The sequence below is a fragment of the Hipposideros armiger genome, unplaced genomic scaffold, assembly GCF_001890085.2.
Source record: "Hipposideros armiger isolate ML-2016 unplaced genomic scaffold, ASM189008v1 scaffold_707, whole genome shotgun sequence".
NCBI lineage: Eukaryota > Metazoa > Chordata > Mammalia > Chiroptera > Hipposideridae > Hipposideros > Hipposideros armiger.
This window is the reverse complement of record NW_017732057.1, coordinates 322,545-349,914: the sequence shown is the minus strand read 5'-3', so window position 1 is coordinate 349,914 and position 27,370 is coordinate 322,545. Positions and strand designations below refer to the sequence as shown.

Below are 27,370 nucleotides of genomic sequence, written 5' to 3'. Positions count from 1 at the left end.
GTTGTGGAAATTCTACTTATCCTGTCCCCATTTTCTACTTCAAGCCAAAATCTATTTTGCAGGGTCTCTCCTCCAGTTTTTAAAAAGAGACCCTGTACCTTTAATAACAGAGACCTGGTGAGAGGTTTCTTTCCAAACTTGTTCCCTAGCTTCCATGTGACGAAACCAGCTGTAATTTGAGAGCAGAGAGATCCTCAGGATATCATTAGCCAAAGGAAAAGCTCGGCATTCCCACCCAGCCCAGGCGTTGAAATAGTATCAGAGGGCAAGAGCCTTTCTCTCCAGCTACAGGCCTCCTCTCCCAGGAGCAAGGGGAAACTCCCCACAGTGGGGCAACACAGCCAGTGTCCTGCCAGAGCCTTGGAGGAGGGGCTTCTCCCTCTGCCCTGTGATCCCACAGGGAAAGAGCCGGCTGAGTTCCAGCCACCGAGCACAGAGCTCAGGAGCGCAGAGCCAGCGTGCATCCCGCGCTGCTGCTGCTGCTGCTTCTCCTGCTGCTGCTGCTGACAGTGCTACCCAGCCGGCGCAGTTGCCACAGCCACATGAAGCCTGCTGGGGAGGGCGGGCCAGGGTGCAGCAAGCCGTCTGGAACTGAGACTGACACCATCTCAGGGAGGCACTGACTCCCAGGGGGACCCCCTTCCTCGTACCAGGGTGGAAAATCTTCTCCAGGGGTCCCTGGTCATCCTGAATATCCCAGGATGGTGTTCCTGACGTTCCTCTGGATGGGTTTCTTCTGTCACCTGTGTCAGGGCTACTTCGATGGCCCTCTCTACCCGGAGATGTCCAACGGGACTCTGCACCACTACTTCGTGCCCGATGGGGACTATGAGGAGAACGATGACCCCGAGAAGTGCCAGCTGCTCTTCAGGGTGAGTGACCGCCGGCGCTGCTCCCAGGGGGAGGGGAGCCAGGCCAGCAGTCTGCTGAGCCTTTCCCTGCGGGAAGAGTTCACTGTGCTGGGCCGCCAGGTGGAGGACGCTGGGCGCGTCCTGGAAGGCATCAGTAAGAGCATCTCCTACGACCTGGACGGGGAAGAAAGCTACGGCAAGTACCTGCGCCGGGAGTCTCACCAGATCGGGGACGCCTACTCCAACTCGGACAAGTCCCTCACGGAGCTGGAAAGCAAGTTCAAGCAGGGCCAGGAACAGGACAGCCGGCAGGACAGCAGGCTCAACGAGGACTTCTTGGGCATGCTGGTCCACACCAAGTCCCTGCTGAAGGAAACGCTCGATATTTCTGTGGGGCTCAGGGACAGGTACGAGCTGCTGGCCCTCACCATCAGGAGCCACGGGACCCGGCTAGGTCGGCTGAAAAACGATTATCTGAAAGTGTAGGTGGAGAGGCACGCTGCCAGGAGAGGGCATCACATCCCCTGCATGGAGGATGGGGGACGGAAGATCGGGCTAATATTTCCCGGATGCTTATTATTTTTTACATCCAGATTTGCACTTGGAGAATGATCTGAAGTCATCTTTAACAGGAAAGAGGTGATAGTTGAGTGGTATTGTTTCTGTACCTTATTTATGTGATTGCTATTGATTTGTCACCTAGAAAAAACAATGTAAAGCCATGCCTCCCGCCTTTCCTTGAGGCTTGATAACTCTGCCGACACCTGTTTCAGCCACATCTTAAAGGACACAGTTTTCGCAGTGTTAAACTTCCCATGCTGGAGATTTTGTGGAAATACCCAGCGAGCAGAGGGCAGAACTTTCTATCCTCAGCCTTATCTCCTGAACTCTGAAAGCTGTCAGCGTTGCCTGTTTTTCAGATGGGGGCCGAGGTGCGCCCTGCCTGCCTACCGGCAGATGGAAGTTACCTATTTTTACCTATTTCTTCTTCACCTTTTCTCTTATTTATTACCATGGTCTCCAAGGTTTTGGTTTTAGGGTGTTTTGGTATTTTGGGGGTTGTTTTTTTGTTTTGTTTTGTTTTGTTTTAGTATTGGCTAGAAATTATATGCAAATCTTCCTCTGCAGGTTGCTGTCTGAAGTGCTTCTGTGGGTGTGTGTGAGTTAAAGTGACCACATTTAGGAAGTCTAAGCTTTGTGGTGGCTGCGCACCCATGCTATGTCTCTCATTGTATGTCCGTGTCATCAGTGCTACGGCCCACTACAAAGAGGTCAATTGATTGTTTGCACACCCCCCCAAATGTTTATGATTTAGGTTACTAATGTATTCTTTCTCATTTGGGGGTTTTGCTTTTCTGTTTGCTTATTGGAAACTTGTACTTCAAGTAGGAGGAATTCTAATTCTCATAACTCCTTAGCTAAGTTTTATTATTCAGCCAATAAATATGTTCTCATATAATACTGGCCTATTTTCTAATGTATATCTGCAACTTTCATATTGCCAAGAGGAGGCAATGCAAAAGAAAAGGGAAAGATGGAATTTAAGCCAGTTAGAGTATATAATAAAGGCAGAGGGGTAGCTATGTATCAGGCAACCTTCCTTCCTTAGCTATCCTTCCCATCCTCACAAGGAAAAAAAAAAAATCTAGGCCATGCCAGAACTTAATCTCTGCTGGTCTGCCTGAAAACTCCAATTTTCTCCAGTTTTTCCCATAGAATCAACTGGAAAATTTCATGACAAGGCTCAGACCTTATATGCCCTCATAATGCAGAGGGAGGGTTCCAGTCCAAGTTATAGGAACTATGGTGATGTTTAGTAAGTTTGAAGCCAAGCTTGTGTTAATTAATGGTTTAAAAAGGTAGAAATGCACTTTATTTCATGCTTTTCTCTGGCCAACCCTCACCTTCATTTAAATATGCTATCTTTTCACACATTAACACAGATAGACACACACAGATACACACACACACACACACACACACAGAGGAAAATAAATAAATGCTCATAATCTACTCTTCAACAGTGAGCCATTTTTTTTTCTCTCCCATGCATGAGGAATCCCGTGTTCTATTTCTATTCAGCATCCAACATCCTTCTATTTCAGTAGGGGAAACTGAGGCTCAGAAAGTGGCTGGTCCTTGGCCAGTCATAGTAGGTCCAGTTCTCTTAGATTTACCTATAGGACTTCCCCACACTGCTCTTTTCAAGAATGTTGATGGGTGAGAGGGAGTGGCCTGAGGTCAGAACCTTTGGATAACTAACTTATTGTTTGAAATAAAAAAAAGAACAACATAGAGACTAATATTTAAAATAATCATTTGTAATTTCCTTTCACTACCTAGGGACCTGCTTTTAGCTGCCTGTAGACTGGTGTGTGGGGAGAAGGTCAATGATCATTCAAAAGTGTTTCCTTCTTCATTCTATGAAAGATGAGGAACAAATAACAGCAGAGGCAAAGGAGATATTTGGTAGTTAAATAGTTGTGATTTGAAGTCCATTGATGTGATTCATATCTCAAAACTTTCGTATCACTCACTCTACAGTGCTCAAGTCTACTCAATAGACATATTAAATGTCATCTCCTTGATTTTCCCAACTGTAATGAAAGGGTATCAGGCACATGATATGAATGGAATACAGAGTTTCCTAACACATGCTAATTTTCAGTAGCTGGTAATGGTTGCATACAGTATTACGTTAAGAAGGATTTAAAAGACACAGATGTAAACTGTGCTGTCCAATTAGAAATGTCTTCCATGAGTGCAAAATGAGGAGTGGTGACACATCTGCTACAAATTTGAAAGCCCTGAAATAGATGATAGATGAGGTTCTCTCCAGTGCTAACATTCTATGATCCTACAAAACCAGAATGAAATTATCTGACCGTTCAAGACTAGATGTACAGCCAGTAATCCCACAGAGTCTTATGCAAATGGCCTCAGAGGGCAAGTGGGAATTTCCAGGTGGGGAGAGGGAGCCATCCTGGACTGCCAACCCAGAATCTAGCATCACAAGGCTTTTCCAAACCATCTCATGGTGGGAAGCCAGCTCCGCTCAGGTCTTTCCTCCCGGCTTCCCAGTCATACTCATTAGGGCTTCATTACTCACACGATGACAACTCCCCTTTCAAAGCAGTGGTTCTTTATTTCTTAGAGACGATGAGATATTTTGAAAAGCTAAAGAAAACTACATACTTTCTTCCCTGAGAAACCTACTTGCAAAAACACCCATATAACTTAACACATTTGTTATTTTTATAAGTATTTGTTTATCACTTAATATGTGTCAGGCACTGAATTAGGTTGTGGGTGATTCTAGGATATTACAAAGCCTTGGGACTTCATATAGCCCCCAAATTTTAAAGCCTCTTACAACTATATTTGGAGTAGTATGCATTTATTATTATTATTATTATTATTATTATTATTATTATTTATAATAACAATAAAAATAGATAACTGCTTTGAGAACTCAGTATTACAGGTCAGGCCCTGTGCTAAAAACTTTGCGTGATTTATTTCCCTTAGTCTTAACAACAAACTGTGTGAGGAAGGTCGTTTATAAAAGGAATGAATACATGTCAAGTGCTTCGAACAGTGCCTGACACAGAGCGAATCCTCAATAAATGTTGTTGTTATTACTGTCATTACTATTATAGTTATCTTTTTTATTTTTCTTTATTTTTTAGCTGAGCCATCCTGCCACCTGTTGGCAGGTCAGTGGCAGCTCAGCTCGGGCTGGGAATCGAACTGGCAACCCTGTTGCTCAGAGCTCGCACTCTTGAGCGTGCTCTTAGTCAACTGAGCCGCTCAGCCAGCCCTATTATTGTTATTTTTATAACTGAGACCCAGAAAGCCTATGGCATTTTCCCAAGGTTAAAACTGTATGATGTCTTAGACACTTCACTGTGCTCCCATGTTTTAAACTGATGATTATCTAGTGAGATATATGGTCAAATAAAAGAAAAATGTAGAGGGTAGGGGTCCACGGGACCCACCAGTTGTCCACTCCCAATGATGTCCCCTGTAGGGCAGTCAGGCTACGTCCTATAGCTCTTAGATGTCTGGCTGCTGTCAATCAGAAGCTCCTCTGTTTACAGAATTCCTCTTTCTCTATGCAATGCATTATTCAATACCACTAATCCATGTGAAAACTTCCATATACCTACTTTGAAACATTCCATAGATACTGTCTCTCTAGAGTCTATTGACAAAGATCACCCGGCCACATTAGCTTTAGCGGCAACCAAAGCCACACTCACAGAAGCCAGCATGTGTAGGTGTGTGATGGATGGTAGCACCAAGACGCTGTCCCTTGGTTCACGTACTTTTCATTGCCTTTTAAACTCTCATTTATAATTCTGCTAAGGAAACAGGCTCAAAACTGTCCAAGGAAAGCCTGAAACTTATATTAGGAACTATTTTGATAAGTCATAAAAATGTCCATGAAAACCCTAATATATGTGAAATCATCCTATAAAGGGTAGTACGGTCAAATTTCCTTAGGCCATTTTTCAGAGGACGATTATTAAAATCTTCTTGATAAGGAATACTTGGACGTGAAATAGAAATGCTAAATGTGGTTTATAAATGTTTCAGTGTAAAAGGGGAGACCATCAGAAACATAGCCAAGTTAAAAACAGAATACAGGAATGCAGAAAAATAATTCACTAGTATAGAGAATGAGGTCCTGTAAATCATCTCAGTAATTCTGGAATTGGGGTGGTCCCTAGGAACACGATTTCCAGAGACAGGATCCCAGCGGGCATGTCATTCATCAAATATTTTTGAAGTGCTACCATATGAGGCACCCAGATAGGAACAGCAAGGAGACTGACACCCAAACACAGAATTAGAATGTGGCAGCCTGGGGGATTGGCACATGTACAGGCTCTAGAGGGGCTCTGCGAGAGTCTCAACTAGAAGTGTCTGGAATATGTAAAGCAATGTAAATAAAATAAGGATTTGTTATAATCACACGTTCAAAACATATCAGGGTGTCATTGCTGCTGTTATTATTGTTGTTCTTTTGCCTTTTAAATAACTTTTTTTTTCTGGTTACATAAGCCATACCTGCTGAATTCTAATAACATGGCAAACAGCAACACACAGAGAAAATAATGTTGTTCATATTCTCAAACTCCCCCTCCATACACACACTATTTGCATTTTGGTATATGTTCTTTCGGTACTTTTTATACATATCTATGTATATATTTTTTTCCTTAGAAAATCTATTACAGTTGTACATTGTTTTGTAGCCAATGTCAATTTGAGTGTTAAATACACTTAATTTCATAAATCATTTTAAAATCCTTAAATCAATCTACAGAGCTTCAGGAGTCAGAAGTTTTAGGTTCTAGATCATGCTCCACCATTTATTAGCTGTGCAACTTTGAAAGTCCCTTGAATGTTCTGAAATTCAGTCGCTTTGTTACAAAATAAAGATAATAATAGCTAATATTAATTGAATAGGCATTTCTCAAAGTGTTTTCTGTGCATTGTTTTATATAAGATGATATTTTTCTGAACTTCTTGGATGAGGAAACTGAGGCACAAAGAGGCTAAGTGACTTAGCTAAGATCTCACAGCTAGACAGGAATGGCGCTAAGATGGAAAGGCAGACAGTCTCAGTCCTGTCCTTCCCTTGTAACCACTAACGATGCTTTTCCTTTCTGAAGGCAGGAGACCAGATGTATTTCTTTTCTTTTCTTTTTTTTTAAAGATTTTATTGGGGAATCCAGGGAGGGGAGCAGTGCCGGGGAATCGGGGAAGAGGAACAGACAAGTCGCTGTCCTTTTGTTCTTCAGTCTAGTTGTGGAGGACATCGCTTCACTGGCCCATGTTGGTATTGTGATCATTGCGCTCTTCCCAGGTGAAGCAGATCAGTCACCGGCCACTGGACAGCCACTCACGGCGGCTCTTGGCAGCTTATACCAGCTGCTGGCCGCTCACGCCAGCTGCCAGCCGTTCACAGGAGCTCATGGCAGCTCACTGCAACTTCACTGCAGCCTACGGCGTTGCGGGCGACTCACGGCAGCCCAGCTCCAGGTCAAGCTGTTGTTCACCATCTTAGCTGTAGAGGGCACAGTGTCACTGGCCCTAATGTGGGATCCGAACTGGGGCCCTGCTGCTCAGAGCTGGGGTTCCAAGCCAACTCTTAGCCAACGTGCCATTCAGCTGGCCCCAGACATATTTCTTAACTCCCTTCCTATGCTAAGACCTATGATAAATGGCCTGTGAAATGAACATTTTTCTTATATGATTTTCTTAATTGAAAAAACTTAAACCCAACTCCTCTCAACTTTTTTCTCTGCTTTATTTTATGTTGGGTGAAGTATAAATTCCTTACAATTGTATGTGTTACACTGATTCTTTGCCTAAGAGCAACTGGCTTCCTTGCTAAATATTACGTGTTCCAAGTACTTTCACGTGTATTAACACATTTGATCATAACACATGTTTATAGATCCTGAACCATCAGGACAGTTCATGGGGTTCATTCACCATTTGGAGATGGTAGCCCCACATTCACAGCTAGAAAAGTTGGTCAGTCAGGACTGAATCCAGATTTAACAATTTCTTGTCCAGGCACCACTTTCCTTGAAGATTGGCCTTTCACTCATTTATTCATTTATTGTTCAAAAAACATTTTTTAACACCTGCCATATATCAGGCACTGTTCCAGGATACAGCAGTCAGAAAAAACGCCATGCCTTCCTTGATCTTACATTTAAATGTGAAAATTTAATGAATTCATGAGAACTCCTCTAGTGGGGGAAGAGATAGCAAATAAAATGTTAGGCAGTGATATGAACTCTTTTAGATAAGATGGTTAAGGAAGACCTCTCTGAGTAAGTTGGAGATATTTGAACTGAGCCTTACATTTTGAGTAGGAGGCCAAGGATGTAAATATCAGAGGAAATCGTGTTCTTGGTAAAAGAATAGCAAGTAAAATTCCTCCAGGCAGAGACAAGTTTATATGCTTGGGAAGAGAGAAAAAAAAACCAAAAAAACAAAAACAGTAAATCAGAGAAAGAATTCAAGAACTTGAAGTCAAAGAGAACTGGGGCCAGGTAACTAGGGCACTAGATGGCTATCATAAAAAAAATGGATATTATTCTAATTTCAGTGCACTGGAGGACTAAGCAGAACATATATTTGGATATTAATAAATATATTAGTATACTTGGATATTAATACATAACATTTAGATATTATTCAAATTTCAGTTATCAGATTTCCATTTGAATATTGTTCTAATGTCAATGCACTGGAGGGCTAAGGAAAGGCATGATACGACCTGATTTTCACACAAAAAAGACCACTTGGTAGGGCAGCAATAGCAGAAGCAGGAAAGCCATTTGGTTAGGCGGCTCCTAGTTCAAGCTGATAAGAGATGACAGAGGCTTTGTTTAAGGTGGTAGTGGCGAAGACAACAGGAACTGACCTTGGTCCTCTACTAATCCGTGCCATTATTGCTTTTGTCCCAGAAGAATGTGTGTCATTCTTCCCAACCTTCTGCATTGATCTGATTCTCCAACGCTTGGCTCTATTTCTTCTCTGCCTCTGCTTTTGGATTTGATTTGATGTTAGGGATTTGCCTCCCTCAGATTCCTTGCCACCTTCTCCACCCCTGCCAAAGCAGCTGGGTATGTTTGAATGGGATTTGGCTGCTCTCCTGATCACATTAGGCAATCTTTGGACCCCAACTGACCCCTCTGATGGGAAGCCCCAACTCTAGCCCAGCAGTCCTAGCTCTGTCTGCTCTGCTTCATGGGCTGGAATGGACAGGCCCATGAAGCTGAACATTTGCACTAAACCACAGGAATGCATCACATGATTGACAACTACACGAAACAAACTGTGATTACCCTGGTTTAGACACCTTTGCTTTATGAATAATCTCTAGCATCATCATTGCATCTCTAGTCTGCATTTTTCTTCACAGAAACTTTAAGTAGATAAGCTGTACCTAAATATAAAACTTTTCTCTTGAGGCTTCACAATGGCTTCAAAATATTGCATTGCTTTGTATTCCGTAAGGACACAGAGCATCCTATTTTGACACTAACAAGCACTTACTTTGTCGACTTGTACTTTTCACCATCTCCTTTCTCTGCTTTTCCACGAAAAACAGGAGATATTTTGTGTGTCAACAGCTTGCTGTTTACAGAAAGGAACCTGACAGCTGTGATTAATGAGGTAGAGCCTCCGTGCTCTGGAGTTGGCAGTAATGACTTGCATTTTCCAGTTGTGAAAAGTTCCCTCCTGCATGCAGTTAAAGAAATGTGTTTCCTGAACGTCTTCTCTTGCTTTGATCTTTGCCCAGCTCTCATTCCAAGACCAAGCAAACGCGGTGCTCCCCTCAACTTTTTTTTTAAATGTACGTTTTACTGGCAGTCCCACTGAGTCAACCACTAACATTTTCCACATGATTCTAGTATGGATTAAATTATAAAGAGCAGAAAACCTAGTGGGTTCACTGTGCTCTGAGGTATATTTTTGCCTGCCCTTCCAAGCGCCAGTTTTCTCCTACCCTGGTTTCCCCCTCCCTCTTGCCTTAGCCTGGCTCTTTCTCCCCTGTTTCCTGCTTTGCTCTCTCTCTCTCCCTCTCCTCTTGTTGTTAGGAGCAGGGGAGGTAGAGGCAGGGTTCCAATTCACATCGTGCCTCTGCAATTTATTAGCCGCAGAACCTAAGCAAATGGTGTCACCATTTGGAGCCTCAGTTTCCTCCTCTGTACAGTGGGAATTGTGACATAGTTTGCAGGGTTCTTTGAGGGTTTGATAAGTCAGTTTACAGAGAGGACTTACTATAACACTGAGCAAAAGTAAGTGGCACTGTTCTCACACACTCTAGCCATGTGTATGTAGCTCATCGAAGACTCTCTTTTAAGAAGGGGTATCTTGTGTGTTCTTAGGTTGAAACAGAAAGATGTGTTTCAAATAGGCCTGAGACATCCTACATGTGTCCTACAAACCAGTATTGACCACCCCATCCTAGGCAGGCACCTCAGAAGCCAAAGACACGACATGTTTGTTCCTATTCTAGTACGAGAAGCTCTTATGCATGTGGGTGATTACACCACAAACATCCCTCCCTATTTGGGCCAAGAGAATGGATACTGAAGCAGGAAATTACCATTAACAAACTTGCTTCCCCTCGATTTTCCCATGTTAACGGTGCCTTTGCTTTATGTCTTGAGCATGGGGGTGATGAACAGGAAGGAAACTCATGAATTTCAGCATCTCAGTGGCTACAGTGAGAAAACTCTCAAAACTTGGCAGCAGGGTTACCAAGTGAGAGAGAATAGGAATATTAATTCCTAATACTTATTGAGCACTACATAGTTAGTCCTGGGTGCTCTGGTTTTCAGGCCTGTAAGAATGAAGGCCGGGCCCCATTTGTGGTGATCTCCATCTGGAAAGCACAGGGGTGACAGCTTGGGCCTCTTTGTAATGCCAGACTCTCACTGTGGGATCTACCATCGCTCACTCCTGGTAGTTCTCTGGGGTCTTCAGGTCATGAGCTTGCCAGGGTTGGTAGACTGGGCTGATCCCAGCCCGGTTTCAGCTCAGATGTAAGTGGGCTTCGCTGAGAGAACCTGGGGATATTGGCACGTAGCTTTGCAGACTTCGTGACGTGAGAAACAGTTTGGTAATTCTCTAGCTTACCTGCTTCTCCCCATGCAACCTCAGCCTGGGCTGCAAGGGACGAGGCCCTAGCTCAGAGGAACAAGGACTCAGAATAGGGCACAGTGATTACTACAACACATGCCCAGAAAAGCCTGGACTACACCCTCTTCAACAGAAAAGCAGACAGTTTGGCTCAGTGAACACCAATATGTGCATACATTTAGCAATAAATATAAGGAATGAACAAGCAGTGTTTCTTTTCTAATCAGAGGTATTTTGGTCACTTGGAAAACTTCAGAAATAGAACAATTTTTAACTGTGCTGCTCAAACAGAAACTCATTCAGGCTTAGGACTTGGCAAAGGCCATACTAATGGTAAATGCTTATCCCATAATCACATTTTCCATAGAACCCCTCACTTCCAAGAGTTTCACCATAAAAAAGAATAGCAGTGAAAAATCTGGACCGACAGTTACAATAACAACATAATATTAACAGGATGTCAGGGTTTACAGGGCTTTCCCATTTCCTCTGTAAAAATCTTACCATTACCAGAATGTGCAGCTAGTACTTAGCCTTTCAATCATTTTATATTATTTATATATATACACATACATATATATATATATATATGTATATATATATATATATGTATAGACACACACACACACACACATATATATATCTCAAAGATGCAATTCATTCATTTTTCTATTCATTCAGCCAATACTTATTGAGTACCTACTATGTGCAATTGCTGTATTAGATTCAGAGGATAACAACTGTAGTAATAATAACAATAATAAAGCAATGACAATATTTATATACTACTTATTATGTGGCCAGGACACCATTCTTAGCATGTCACATACATTTAACACAGGTAATTCTTGCAACAACCCTTCACAAGGACTACTTGTAAACTGTTCACCTACCTTTCTGAAATGTCACCTGATACCTGTGCCAGTCTTTCTCTGTTGCCTCCCCACTGATCTCCAGCCCTGCCACCATCCCATCTCTGGCTGCCCGTGTCTCCTGATCTGTCCCATCTTGTCCTCTAATGGAACCCTAATTCTAGAAGGACCAGGAAGTCTTTATATTGGGAGTGCAGGAATACTTTGAGAGAGTTATTATTCCTCAGTGACCCAGGGAGATAAATAAAACAAACTTTGGATTTAACCGAGAAAGAAACAAGACAAAAATAGCAAGAGAAGACCTTGATTCCAGGCTCAGTTTTCCAGGACTGGGCGTGAAACCTAAGATTTCAACATTAGGCTAACCTCTGTCAGGCTAAAATAGTAGTAACACTACTTTTAATTACATCCCTACAGAGTTTTGTCCTGCTAGCCTCATAGTCTGAGAGCAGTAGAGCTAGAAATAAACTTCAGAAATGAAGAATCTGAGGTCTAAACAGGTGAAGAAACTTATTCTGGGTCATACAAGCTCATGGTAATAAGACCATTGAGTCTCAGAATCATAACCCCGAGGGTCAAGCTCATCCCCTTCACCTGTTGGCCCAGCTGCCTGAATCCTCCCTATGATATTACAGCCTCACCAGGTAATTATGCAGGCCACACTTACACTCCTCAAATTATGGAGCACGACCTTCTCAATGGAGGTGTGAGTTCATTTGTTGGAGAGTTCTAACTCTTAGAAAGTCCTTCCGTATTTTGAACTGAAATCCCGATATGGCTTCCGCTGTTCAGGGATCCACAGCCCCATCTATCCCTTTTCCACATTAAGTTAATGAAAGACCTGACGACAGCTTCTTCGGCCAGGGTCACTATTCCCAATTCCTCCATCCCTCCCTTCCGCAACATAAAAATAACCAAGGTTTGCCAGCTCCACTTTACTACCAGGAAGCAATGATTTATGGTAGTTAACAGCGTGGGCTTTATAAACAGACAAATTCAAACCTCTGGGTTGAATTTAAGTTCTGCACTCACAACATTAACGTCCAGGGGCAGTTAACATATTCTGTCCAAACGTTGGTTCCTTTTATGTAAATTGGTGATGATGACATCTACCTTAAAGGGTTGCTGGAGTGAATAAGTAAAATAATACACATAAAATTCCAGACACCATGCCTAGCACATTGTAGGAATTGAACAAATACAGTAAAAGCTTAGATTGCAAGTAACTTGGTTTGCAAGTGTTCCGCAAGATGAGAAAACATTTCTAATACATTTCAACTTGTTAAACGAGCAACGTCTTGCAATACGAGTAGTTTATTTCGAGAACAAATTATGCTCGCAAACCATGGTATTACTGTATATTACAGCAATGAATGAATGAACTGCCGGTTGGATGCTAAACTCAGCACCAATAAGTGAGTTTTATCGAATGAAGAGCAAACCTGGAGAAGACGCTGCAGAGGAGAGCATCAGAGGAGGAATGAGTGGCAAAGACCCAAAGGAGAACAAAAGCTGCCACGGCTGACCAGCTTTCTGTGCAGGGCACCCTCTGCCCGTTCTGTCACAAGCTCACCAACCACTGATGAGCAGCACACTTCATACTCACAGCTCTGCTCCATAAGGGAAGAGAAGGGAAGAGTCTTAAATTCAAGTACTTTCCAACAAATTCTGGACTTTCTCATAAAGGTCTGGCCACATGCTAATTTGAAAGTCTAAACACTAAGTTATTTTGGGGAATAGGAGAAAAGGTACTTTATATCTTTTTTTTTTCCCCTCCCTCTACAAAAACAGCTGAACAGACTTTCCTAACTCTTTCCCAAAAGTTTCATGTTTGGGCTGAGCTCAGGCCTGGAAGGTCTCACTCTCAAGAGGAAGGCCTGAGAAAGTCATTAGAGGCGAATAAAAGTCCTGGAATGGAAATACACAGGGAAGATGAAAATTCAATTGGCTTTTTCTGTTAGGAGATCCATCTTTCAATAACAGGAAGATGAAACCAAAGCAAACTGCCTCAAGGGTAATAGCTCCTAAATTATTCTGCACGTTGAAATAGTATTAAGAGGGGACTCTTGGACTCAGCTGCCTGGCATTGGGTCATCTCTCCTCCCTTTGTTACCTGGGTTATCTGTGGTGAATGACTGACAACCCCTGCTTCTCAGTTTTTTTTCTCACAGGATTCTGAGGAACACCAAATGAGAGAATCCAGGTTGGCGCATAGTCTGGGATGTACGCTACACTATTTCCTCAGGTGTAAAGTGACATATAGCAGGTAGTCTTTGTCCCATTAACATAATGGGATCCCAACGAGTCCGCAGTCCTTCTCCTGCCCCTTGCCTGTTCGGCCTCCTATTTCCCTCCTGACTCTTGGTAGAAAGGAAAAAACTGCACTGACACCTTATCCACCCCATTTACCAACAAAAAAAGTTTGTCTAAGAGGAAGAACTACATGAATTAGGGGAGATAGTATGAGATGAAGGAAAAGGGGCAGAGGCCATGGATGCTGTTAAGAATCCTACAGTGCATAGGACAGTCCCACGACAAAGAATGATCTACTACAGCATCAATAGTGCTGATGTGGAGAAGCCCTGGTCTAGAGTATGTAAAACATAAGGGAATGGTGGGGCGAGAGGGAGATGGTAGTTCAACAAAGATATTGAATAGGCTAAGATTCTTCCCAAAGGTAATGGGTGCATTATAGGATTCAGAGCATGAAGAAAATAGAACCTTAAAAAGATTTGCAATACAAAACTTTGTCTAACCTATTAGAATATACGGATACTAGAGAGTTCCAGGCATGCTGATGGAAGTTCATATGTTTTATATGTGATTATGCTTATAATGCCCCAACATCTGGTTGAAAAGTGAAAGCATCTGTCAACTGGCTAAATATATCTCCTTGGCTTCAACAGACAATGGGGCTGGAGTTCTGGTCTTTCCATTGATTAAGGATTTCCCTAAACTTTGGCAAGACAATTAAAGGGAATGAGAAATGCTGATTTAGTTTAACTAATAGTTCGGTATGATGTAGACAAAACAACTGGTTGATTAGCACTCTCATTTTTCACTTAGGGTTTTGACATGGAGGAAACATAATCATTGTTGGATGCTTGCTAGTCATCATTGTAAACCCAACGGATCTCAGGGTAGAATCAACCGATCCTAAAATAAAGAATTATAGGTATGAATCTTCAACCTGAAAGACCACTGCTTATAAGAAAAAAGAGCTCTTGAGTTGAAAATGAAGAATGCAAGCATAACCTTCATTTATCATTCCCTGCAATTGCTCATATCCAAATAGCCCTTCAAAGTCACCTTCTACTACTGGAAAGTTTATGCAATCCATCAGAGCCATAAATCAAGCCACATTCTCTGGATCAGGATGGCATCTGCCTGGAGAAAGAGGTTCCTTTTTGCTTTACACACAAGTTGCTGTCTGTTCACAACCCAAGGGGAAGTATCCACCCAAAAGGAGAACATTGTGGGGGTGGGGTGGGGTGGGGTGAGTTATTTTTTTCTTTTTCTTTCTTTTTTTTTTCCCCAAAGATTTTATTGGGGAATTGGGGGGAGGGGAACAGCATTGGGGAATCAGGGAAGTGGAACAGACAAGCTGCTATCCTTTTGTTCTTCAGTCTAGTTGTGGAGGACATCGCTTCAATGGCCCATGTTGGTGTTGTGATCATTGTGCTTTTCCCTGGTGAGGTTGTTGGTCACATTGGACAGCTCTTTCTTTCTTTTATATTCATCTTCCAAGAGGGGACACCTTGCTCTAATTCATCTAAAGGAACAATATAGGCTGGTGGAGGCCTCCTCCCCTTATTCTGCCTTTCCAAATCTTATGGATCTTTCCAATCCAGCTCATTGTACCTCCCTAATCCTGTCCCTGGGTTCCTGTCCACGGTGATATAACACATGACGACTTTGATGGGTAAAGACTACCTGGATGGCTGTGTCAAGCAGGATATTAAGGTCTATCAGAGTTCAAGGAAAAAGAGTTCTGTGATCCACTACCAATGCCTTTCATGATTACAAGATGGAGAGGAGGTAATATGTGAGCCAAGCATTTTCTTTTTCTCATCTTTTCCTGACATTTACTGACATTATCATTCATTTCTGATACTGATACTAGACACTACTATAACAGCAGTGAGCAAAAATAGGTATTGCCCCTGCTTTCTTAGATCTTAAATTCCAGTGAAAAGTAATCAAATAGTCATCCACCTTTCAATGAATTAAAGATAGCCACAAATTCTTTACTGCTTCATTCATTAGGAGACAGCATTTACTTCCCTCCCCTTGAATCTGATGGTCTTGTGACTTGCTTTGACCAACAGGCTATGATGGAAGTGACTTGCCATTTCTGGGTCCAAACTTTATAAGGCTTAGCAGCTTCCGCCCTTGCTTTTTGGAAGCTAGTCACCAAGGAGCATAAAACATGGGCTAGACTACTGAAATGAAGGACCCCACATGGAGAGATCTAGGAAGCTGAGAGGCCATATTGGACATGCCAGGGCCAACCGAGCTCCCAGCCGAACACAGTCTTATGAGTGACCTCATCTCACAATGTGAAACAGGTAAACCACCCCGTCAAACCCAGTCAATCCAAAGAATTGTGATAAATCTAGTCTGCCATTGTTTTAAATCACAAATTATGGAGGTTATTTGTTATGCAGCAATAGATAGCTAAAACACATCATATCTAACGTAGATTGCCACCACATTCTCCTACTATCACATTACTCAGTTTTATTTTCTTTGTTGCTCTTATCACTACCTAAAATCATTTTATTTACTTTTCTGTTGTCTGTCTCCCCCAATAGAAGAAAAACTGTGAGAGCAGGGACCTTGTCTGTACTGTTTCCTGCTGTAACTCCTGAGCCTAGAAAAATGCTTGACACAGAGAAGAACGTTCAATAAATATTTGTAGATTAAGTGAGTAGATGGATAGTTGCGACTATAATAGATGAGAGAACTGAGAAATTGACGTTGTTATAACAGTTTGTAATAAGGGGATTAGACCTAGTGAGGGAAGTCAAGGGAGAGAAGATTTGTTTTTGTTAAAAAAAGAAAATCTTTACATGTTATGTCCAGGAGGAAAGTGGGGGAGGGACTATTTTTTTTTCCTTACTATTCAATTAACTGTTGTCTTACAAATGACATTATCACTTAAAATTTTCTGTAGTGGCAAACTATAGAATACTTTTCAAAATATTTTTAGAGCAACCTCTGAGGATCCTACTAATTACCTAAGTGGAAGAAAATTAATTTTACATAAATTGCTCAAGAAAATAAGATATGAAATCTGTTCTATTCCTTTGCTAGAAATCAACATTAGAGGGAAAATTATTTTTTCTCAATTTGGAGAAAACCTCTTTTTAAACGTGAGGATAGCTTTTAAAAGAATATTTTGTGTTTCCTAAACACAAAGTCCATTTCAGAATTTCTTTACATAGAGAAACAAAAAGAGTTCTGAAAGGACTAAGTCAGTAAGAGAGAAACATGGAAAGATCTTGTGGGGAGAAAGGAAAGCAGAGCAGATCCAAAGCTGAGTCACCCCAAAACCAGAATGCCACAGACATGCTGTCCCAGGGCTGAGTGAGTTGGTGAGTAAGCAGCCAAGGCCCTTCCTTTAGTGCCAAAAAATGAAGATAAGAAAAAAAAAGATCGGAAAGAGAGAAGAATAAAAACGAAAACAGGAAATAATGGAGCTGATATCAGTTCTGATGTGTGTATGAAATACAGATTGGGGGTTGTGGTAGAATTAAATAATTCGATTATCTTCCTTACACTTTTATGTGTTTTAGAAATGTTGGTCTTATACACACATGTACACATACAATGCATATATAAATATGTATGTATAGATATAACATATAAATATATCCATGTATGCATCAATATATACATACATAAGTATATACATATATAAAACTATGTGTACATATATACATTTACATATATAAATACATAATCTATTAGTACGAGGTCTGACAATTAAGTTCAAAAACTCATCCTAGAAAAAGTGCCACATAGCTCATTGCTGAATATCACTACAGTCACCTTCAAAGTACTCCCCTTGGGAAGCTATGCACTGATGCCAGCACCTAGTCCACCCTTCAAAGCAATGTTGGAACTCTTTTTCTGGAATGGCCAGCAGAGCTGTCGTTGTATTACCCTTGATGTCCCGAATGTCATCAAAATGTCTTCCTTTCAATATTTCCTTTATCTTTGGGTAAAGAAAGAAGTCATTGGGGCCAGATCAGGTGAGTAGGGAGGATGCTCCAATACAGTTGTTTGTTTACTGGCTAAAAACTCCCTCACAGACAGTGCCATGTGAGCTGGTGCATTGTCGTGATGCAAGAGCCATGAATTGTTGGTGAAAAGGTCAGGTCATTTTCATCTAACTTTTTCACACAGCCTTTTCAGCACTTCCAAATAGTAAACTTGGTTAACTGTCTGTCCAGTTGGTACAAATTCATAATGAATAATCCCTCTGATATCAAAAAAGGTTAGTAACATCGTTGCAACAAGTTGGCAAACTTAATTGTCAGACTTCATATACATATACACATATTTACGCCTTGTATTTCTATCTGTTTTTAAATTTTTCTTTAAATCATTGTTTTGATTTAGTCTTTGTTTCTAGCTTAGTTTTAGCTTTTTTAAACAGAAGGATAAATTGTTAGCATGAAAAAAATGGAAATTCATAGTTATAAAACTGTGAGATGAGTTTGAGCAGAAAAATACTATTGCTCAATACACAGAGAGACAAGGTTGAGATCCACAAATAAACACAGATGCTGTATAAATTCGGACCTTTGTTTGAATCTTTGATCCACCACTTGCAGTCTCCAGAAACTGGAACCTTATTTAACCATTTATCTCTAAAGGACAAGTTCTTTCCATTCAATTCAAGAAATATCATGGAATGCCTTCTATGTAAGATTCTGACACTACAGCCATGGGCAAGACAGCTAGCCATTGTCCTTATGAAGTTTATAGTTTATCCAGAGAAAAAGACATCTGGAAAATTAATTATATATGAGCTGAGAGTACCCTCAAAAGATTGTGATTTAGCAATGTTCCCTAATAAAGTGGTTGAGAGCATTTTATAAAATAATGCATACAAAGTCCCTGGGACTATACACAGTCATAGCCATTCAATAATTTGGATTTCAAGCCCCTTGGCCTTGAAACAAATTGGGTAGATACCCAATACCTTCCAGATTTGAAGGGTTGATGAAGGCAAAAATCATATTGGCCAATTCTCCATTATAGTTCTAGTGCTTACATTGGATTAGTGAATGACTTAATTGATCCCTCTTAAAGCTTAAATATAAAATAAATTACACAAGTATATAGCTTTGTAGCACTGCTTACTCTTTGTGGGTCAGAATAGTATTTCTTTCACCATTTTCCATGCAATGGTGATCAGCACAATGCTAAAGAAATTATAGAAAGCATAGATCAATGGGAAAACACTGGAGCGATAGAAAGAATACTTCTCTCTCTGCCACTTCTCACCTGTAAATCACATAATCTCAAAATGCCAGTATCCCTACTTTCATTTGGGTTTTAAAATTCTAACTTCCCCACAATATAGTCAAATGAGATAATATAAGTGAAAATGCTCTGAAAACTATATGACACAACACACATATAAAGGAGTATTATTATTAAGACGTTTCCATGCCCTAGTGCCCCGCAGTCTGGCCTTATCCAACCATCTCTTCATGGACACTTATTTCTCAAAAATTACTCATAAACTTGGCTTTAGCAGTTTTTCAGAGTTGATTATATTTGGGATGAAAACATATCCTGATTTGGATATATAAACCAGGGCATGTATCAAAAAATATAAATAGAACTGCTGGAAAATATCTGTTGCACATTCTCTACCTAGAGAAAAGCCTTGTGCAAGCTAATTTATCAGAAGATACATTGGTGAGCAAAGAACTGGATCTCTGGTAGTCAGCTCTGGTGACTGGATTGTTTAATGACACCCGTGTGTCTGCTTCCAGGACGAGGATGCATCTGCCTACGAGAAATGGATGTTTATACCATCTCATCAGGGTCCTCCCTTCTTTGACTTGTGTCTCTCTGCTTCTCCTTTGCTGGCAAACATCCCGACCGAATGATACACGTTTCCTTTAGAGATGGTAATGCCTTCAATCAGGTTTCGGTCTTGTCTTACTGGCCTGGACAGCACTCTGTCTCTTTCGTGGAACTTTGCCTATCTCTGACCAATCAAACCAAGCAAAGAATTAATTTTATGGTTTAACTCTTTACCTTTTGTGTTCTTTCACTTGGTGTGCTCTTAGAGGGCATTTCATTGTTGCTCCATCTCTCACCAAGCATAATGGTCTTCTAATTCGTCTCTGCATGTGATGTGCCTACTCACTCCTCATTCTCCTTCATCTTTATGTAAAGTAACAACGCCCACCTCGTCTGAAGTAGGCAGTGCCCAGCAGTATTCCTCTTATCAATAGTCCTCTGACTTCGAGGGGAGAATTACCTCTCCCTCATTATATCTGAGGTTTTAGAAGAGTAATTCCTGGCTTGTAAACGCCCACCTCCAATTATGGACAGGACTCTGTTTCAGCCAGGGTAGGTCTGTGACCAAATCTCAATCAATCAGATGTTTTGGGGAATTTTGAGTAGGAGTCATTCTTATCACTGGAAGGGTAAATTGGCAGTCCCTATAATATCACCAGCATATGGCATGTTAGTTCCTGCTAGAAATATTTGCCAAATGGTCCCAGCTCCCTGCATTTTGGATTGATGTTTGTATTATATATGTGGATTATATATATGGATTGATATATGTATTATATATATACACACATATATGTAGTAAAAAGTATATAATATATAATACATTATATCTTATATTGTTAAATATTATACACCCTACATTACATAATAATTTATTACATAAATATATTATATTATATTATATTATATTATATTATATATTGTTTTCCATTATTCTTAAGTCTTGTCTCCCTACTATATTTTTTATAATGCTTTTATTATATAATGCAGTTATAATGCTTTTATTGCATTTGAGGACATTATCAATAAATATCTTGTGTTTAAAACCTTGGCTGGGTAATCATTTTGCAGTACAAATCAGATTTGTCTAATATAACTTCATTGCCAATGATGGGATTTATTAAACTACAGAATATAGCATATTGAATATTTCAACACATCACACAATTGTTCATATCTAGCTCATTAGCTCTGAGAAAAACCAAATGTAAGTGCTTAATAGATAATACAAATCAACAGATTTTTCACAGATGAAAACAATAAAAGGATAATTTTCTACAACATGTTCATTAGTTCTTTGATAATATTTCTTAGGTTATCTCAAGGATAATAACATTTATGCACCATTGCTCCTGTTTCCTCAATTTTTTTTAATCTAGCTTCTAAAAGGCATAAACAAGGATGCATATAGTCAGAACTGTTTTTATAAACTTGTGATGTTTATTTTGTCAGGCATCTTTAACAAATGAATGTATGGTGATAAGGACAAATGTACAATGACAAGTATACATTTAAGTCATTAGCAGTTGTATAAATTTTGCTTACATGGTCATTTGCTCATATGAGTGCTACAAATGATGAGATAAAATAATTTTGTGATTCTATGACCCCCTGAAATCCTTCCACTGAACCCATTTGTTGAAAGTAGCCAGAGGGATTTTTATTGCTTGCTGCCAAGAAGTGTTTAGTCTCCTCATGAAAGCAGCAAAAATGGCTTTTCATCACCTCCCCCAGCACAGTACCTTGTACATAATAGGTGCTCAATAAATTTTGTATACAGGACCTAGGGTGTGTTCGATATTCAGCAACTATAGTTGAATTGAATTGAATTGAAATGAATTAAGCAGGCTTTTCTAAGACCCGTAGCAATTATAAAACTAGACTATTTTACCGCCATTCAGAAAATTGTGTTCACAAGATTACATTCTGGAATCTTGACAGATAAGATTTCAGCAACTCCTAATTTAAACAGTTCTTAGACAAATTATATGTCTAACTACGTTACTAGGAGTTCTGTCAAGAATTTGCAAGGGAAATGTTGTTCCAAAGCAACTGCCTCTGCTTGTAGGTGGTGTGTCATCATGAAGTGGCTATAAAGGGTGGCAGTGTAGTTCGGACCTCTGGTTAGCCATAGATTGACTCAACAGTAACACTGGTTTGCAGAATCAGATGGAGGAATGTATGCTGAATAAGAATTGCAGAAAATAACATGGATTGGGTTTTTGCCTTTTGAAGCTCTGGGGGGGGGGAATGTTTTCTCTCTGTGTTACTGGGTTTCTATAGTACCTCCCTTATCTAACATTAGATCAATTCCATTTGGCAGTTGTGCAAAAGTCTGTTAAATAAAAATGATTGCAGCTGCGTTCCTAGGAAATGCTTCCTCTTAAGAAATTAGTCAATAAGATACATTTTTTAAATAATAAGAATAGACTTATTTTTTAAGTGACCAGTATTTATGTGGCTGAAAAAGTTTACCAAAACAAGACTATATGCCAATTTTGTCAAGTCATATTTTTACTTGTTTCTGAGAATAAAACTATTTCTCTGGAGAGAACCGTCACTGGAAGCCACTCGTTCTTGCTAAACACAGAGATCTGGATCTCATCAATGAGGCCACAGAACTCACTAAACATCTCCCGACACTTCTACTGGGTATGCGAATGCCATGCAGACAATACCATCTCAGCAGCTTTTCACTCCCGACACACTAACATGTCCCTCCCCAACTTTGCAGAACACTCAAACCTATACTCTCTTCAAAGTGACTCTTGGTCCTGGATGTCCACCAAGGGAGACAAGAAACTCAAGGCACACATGCTTCACCTTCAGTCACTGTCTTTGATCAGGGATAAAAGCTTTGGGGGCATTAATATCTGGCCTAGTCCAGGAAAATCACCCTGAAAAAAACTTCTTTGACAAATGGCTTAGAACAAAGCAAATCAAATAATTTTGACACTAAGAAAAATGTAAGAAAGAAAGCTTACAGCTTCACTAACAAAAAAAAAATGTATTGGTGAGGAGAGAACCATTCGAGTAGTGATGGGGAGACCTTGTCTGTCTAAGGAAAGAAATTATGTGGCTCATCCTAGTTCATGCATGATTTTAACCCAGGTAGAATGTCAAACCCAAATCCCAGAAAACACAAATGATGTAATAGAAAGACCATCACAAATTGGTTAACCATACAGGAAAAATAAAAGTGGATTTCTGCCTGCCCACAAAAATCAATTCCAGATGCATTAAAGACCTAAATGTTAAAAGTAAATATTTTAGTGAAAAAACTGGGTGAATTTCTTTCTGACCTTAAGATAGAGAAGGATTTCTTAAAACACAAAATGTGCCAATATAAGTAAAAAAAAAAAAAATGGATGAATTTAACTATTTAAAATTAAGACCACTTGCTAATCAGAAGATACATTAAAGAAAATAAAAATATGTGTTATGAACTGGAAGAAGATATTTTCAACATGTGTAGCCAATAAAAGATTAATAACAATATCTCAAGAACCTTTGGAAATCATAAGGAAAGGACAAATAAAGCAATAACAAATGATCAAAGGAATGAGCAAGTGGGCCGGCCGAGTGGCGCATTGGTTAAGAACTGGCTTGGGACGCCAGAGGACCCCGGTTCGGATCCCACATATGAGGGCCAGTGACACTGCCCTCCACAGCTAAGATGCTGAACAACAGCTCAACCTGGAGCTGGGGTGCCATGAGTCGCCGGCGACGGCGTAGGCTGCAGCCCCTGTGGCAGTATGTTGCCATGGGCTACTGTGTGTAGCCAGCAGCCAGTGTGAGCAGCCAGCAGCCGCAGTGAGTGGCCGTTCAGAAGCCGGCGACTGATGTGCCTCGCCTGGGAAGAGCGCAATGATGGTGACAACTTGGGCCAGTGAAGCAACGTCCTCCACAACTAGACTGAAGAACAAAACGACAGCAACTTGTCTGTTCTCCTTCCCCCAATTCCCCAGCACTGTTCCCAGCCCCCTAATTCCTCAATAAAAATCTTTAAAAAAAAAAGGAATGAGCAAGCACTTTCAGGTAAAGAAAGCACATGGGAGCAACACATATACACAGTAAGGTTCAGTTTTATCAGGTATCTGGAAAACACAAATTGCAACATAACATACTATTTTAGATCATTTTGATTGGAAACATAATAAAAATGATAATGATAATAATGTTTGCTAATATCAAGTGCTGGGAAGAATTCAGAGGAACAGGATTGAGACAGGTAAAGACTAACTTTCCAAGACCAAACCACTGCAGGCTTTTCTCTCAGAAAAGGAGCTGGCCTCCTGCAAAGCTCCGTGGAAACCAGCATTGATCAAAACTTAAGACTCTCCGTCCTAACCACAAGGCTTAGACTCCAGCCCCCCTTATTATGCCCCAAGATGGAATGTTGCTTCCACAAACATGTGTAGGATGTCATGTAGCAAATTCTGTCACCCCCTCACATCCTCATGTATCTGTTAGATTGGAAACCTGAGCTCCTGATTACTGCAAACGAGGAGCTGGTGCTACCCTGAAAGAAGACTCGACTAGCAGAATAGGGCTGGGTTAAAAGTTCTACTATGTCACTTTTCGCTTTTATTTTGGACTCTGATCACAAAGGCAGAGGAGCTGAGGCATCCTTAATTATACAGATGAAAATCCCTGTAACCCAAGAACCAGGATCTTCTATAATTTGACATCTGGCTATGCTAGATAACTGTGACCTACCCCATAATGGAATGACAAAAGGGACTTTCAAGCGATATTCTAGGTCTTATATTGAGTGGTGAGTACTCAAGTGTTCATTGTATATTGAAAATAAAAAATAATTATAAACAAATAAATAAACAACAAAACAACTCAACCATTCAGTGATGAGAGTGCTTCATGACTAAAGATTATGATTAATCTGTGCTCCAGGGTCCAAAACAAAAGGAAAAAAGTAATGGTCTTACAGCTTTAACTTTGGTATTTTACATACCTTACCTAAAATCTTAATTATAATTTGTGATGTAGCTATTACTATACCCATATTTCACACAAAATAACAGCCTCCGAGAGGACAAACAAATAGCCTAACACTAAGTATCACATAAAAACTAAATATCAGATGTGGACCTATATCTATTAGATCATGTATTAGTTTTGTTAAGCTGTGATGACAAAAGGCTCCCAAAATTTCAGTGGCTTAACACAATAAAAGTTTACTTATTCCCATAAGGGTCCCAGGAGCAGATTTTAGTCAGTGGAGTAGCTCTCCTCTATGTGGTCATCTAGTGGTCTAAACTCCTTCCATCTTGTGGTTCCATAACCCTCTAGATCTTCATCATTATGTGTGGAGGGAACATGGAAGAACACACTGGAGGATATGCATAGGCCAGGTTTGGAGTGATACTCATTAATCCTATTCAAATTGCATTAGAGAAAACTAAGTCACATGAGCATACCTAACTGCAAGGGAGGCTAATACTGGGGAGAGTGGATTTGGGTGAACAGCTCATGACTTCCACCACTGGCTCCAAATCTCATGTTCTTTCATTGTAACAGATTGCTTCCTATGAAGACAAACGCCAAAGATCAAACATGACTTTGGAATATCACATGATAATGATAGGCCATGAGTAACAAGTTCTGTGATGCTAGGGTACATGTGCTCCCTGGACTGATGTACTGGTTTTGCTGGAGTATAAACACCATAATCCAAGCAAAGCCATGTGTGATGCTCTCTCACTATGCTTGAACCCTTGGATGCCCACTAAACTACTACATTCCACAAAGAACTGTCTATCCTTCAGTTGGTAACTATTGGGGAGAAACTGACTGATATAGTGTGTGTGTGTGTGTGTGTACATGTGCACACACGTGTGCATTGGAATGACGACAGGGAAACAATTAAAAAATGGAAACAAGCATAACATTGAAAGTCAGTATATGTTGGTTGTCACCCAAGACCAGCTTTCCTGGGCCTTGCTTCACAAAATACAGCATTTTTCTTTTATTTATTTTTTATTTTTGCCAGATAGTCAATTAGAATCTAATACATTAAAAAGTAATAAACATTATGCAGATTTTTAAAAATTAGAACAACTAAAAAGCGAGTTTTTTAAACAAAATCAATTTTCTGCAGAGTATGGCTAAGTTATTAGGAGATAGTAGCAGATATTCTCTAGCCAAGCAGGTATATGTTGTAATAAATCAATCAGTTATCTGCTTTCATACATTTCTAAATAATGATAGTAACCATTTATTAAGCACCTGCTGTGTGCTAAGAGCTTTATATGCATTGGATCATTCAACCACAATAATGTTATCACGTAGTTAACTAGATTCCCAATTTTCAGAAAAAGACTCTGAACTTAGAGAGTTTAAGTGCCACAGGTCACACAGCTAGGAAGTAGCAGATCAGGATTAGAACGTGATCTTGATTCCAATACCCTTATTCTTTCTCTTCATGATAAGCAGCCAGAAGTCCAGCTCAGAGTCAATAATGTGATTCATGATGTGTCAAACAGAATGGTGATTTCCTTATTTTGATGAGAGTGTTTCTACTGGGAGAGCTACAGCTGGCACTATATGTGGTGGGTGTAAGGGATAGCCTTGCACCTTTCATCTCAGGATGGTTCCAATGATCCACCCAGTTCTGGCCCACCAACACACAGGATGCCAGACAGCTGAACTGATAACACAAGAGATTAAGATTGTCTCTTGGTTTAGTCCTTGTGAAAAAAATGCTTATCCCTAGGCTCCGACCAGTTTATAATTTAGAAAGTATACATTTTTAACCAAGACAGGACCTTTCCAGAGTGCTCAAATTATATCCTGTCCGTACAACAATTTTCCTAGCAGCACAGCTGCTCTTAACTGCAAAATCCCAGTTTTCTATATGCTAAGTAATGAAATTGAATGCAACTTTCCCCATTTTCTTAGAATTGATACTTAGGACCCAATGTTAATGAAAAAACAAATGGTAAGATGTCCTAGTCCATCTATTCCATATTAGAAGACCAAGAAATGGAAAAGAAAGATGAGAGGTATCTTTGCAGGTGTGCTGGTCCTGGGCTAAGCTGAAGTTAGATGCAGAAGAGTTGGACATAAGCAGTAAATTGAATATGATATTGAAGTTTTAAGTTTAACTAGACTGGATTGGACTTCCTTGTACCAAAAATTTAATGGAAACCTGTGGGATCTGTGTAAAACACTTTAGCTTATCTGCTGTCATTCGATTATTTGGAAATGGTCACTTTATTCCCCTTGACCTTCTCCATAGATGGGAGGAGAATGGCACAAATCCTAGCCATTCATGTCATGCTCAGCTATCAGGCTTGCTTTGGTACATGGGATGCTGGCAAACATTATATAATCAAGAACTTAAATGGCACATAAATGGATTGGCTGGCCTTTTTGCACTCCTGCTTTTCACCATGAGAAGGGTGTGCCTCAGGTGGTCACTGGTCCAGTGGATGGGAGGCAGGTGGAGGAGACATGAACCCAACTCACGAACTACAGCCAAGCCCAGCCTAGAACAGTTGGAACCCAGCCCACTGGCACAAGGTGAAAAACAGATTTGAGTTAATTTAGCCAGTCCACTATATTGATAAGCATTAGGTCGTTTACCTTTACAATTTTTTTAATTCAGAAAGTGTTTATTCCAAGTGAAATAAATCAGACCAGGAAAGACAAATGCCATATGATTTCACTTATATGTGGAATCTAAAAAAGCAAAACAAATGAATAAACAAAATAGAAACACACACATAGATATAGAGAACAAGCTGATGGTTGCCAAAAAGGAGGAGGTGGAGAGCTAGGAATAAAATAAAAAAAAAATGGTACAGAGACCCAAAAAAAAAGACGCTTCATGGCGGGGTAGGGGAATAAAAACCAATCTCCAAAGCCCTCAGAAATGCTTGTTTTCAGTTAAAAAAAAAG

General features: G+C 40.3%; 1 protein-coding gene and 1 long non-coding RNA gene across 3 annotated transcripts in view; one reads left to right on the top strand and one right to left on the bottom strand.

The window, feature by feature from the left end:
- The window catches only part of LOC109373327 (uncharacterized), a 436,631-nt gene that overhangs the window by 176,356 nt on the left and 232,905 nt on the right, over nucleotides 1-27,370 (bottom strand). The window lies entirely within an intron of this gene.
- On the top strand, nucleotides 199-2,310 carry FIBIN (fin bud initiation factor homolog). Its single transcript, XM_019627097.1, has one exon. It carries the CDS (start codon nucleotides 702-704, stop codon nucleotides 1,335-1,337), a length of 636 nt encoding a protein of 211 aa, XP_019482642.1. The 5' UTR covers nucleotides 199-701; the 3' UTR covers nucleotides 1,338-2,310.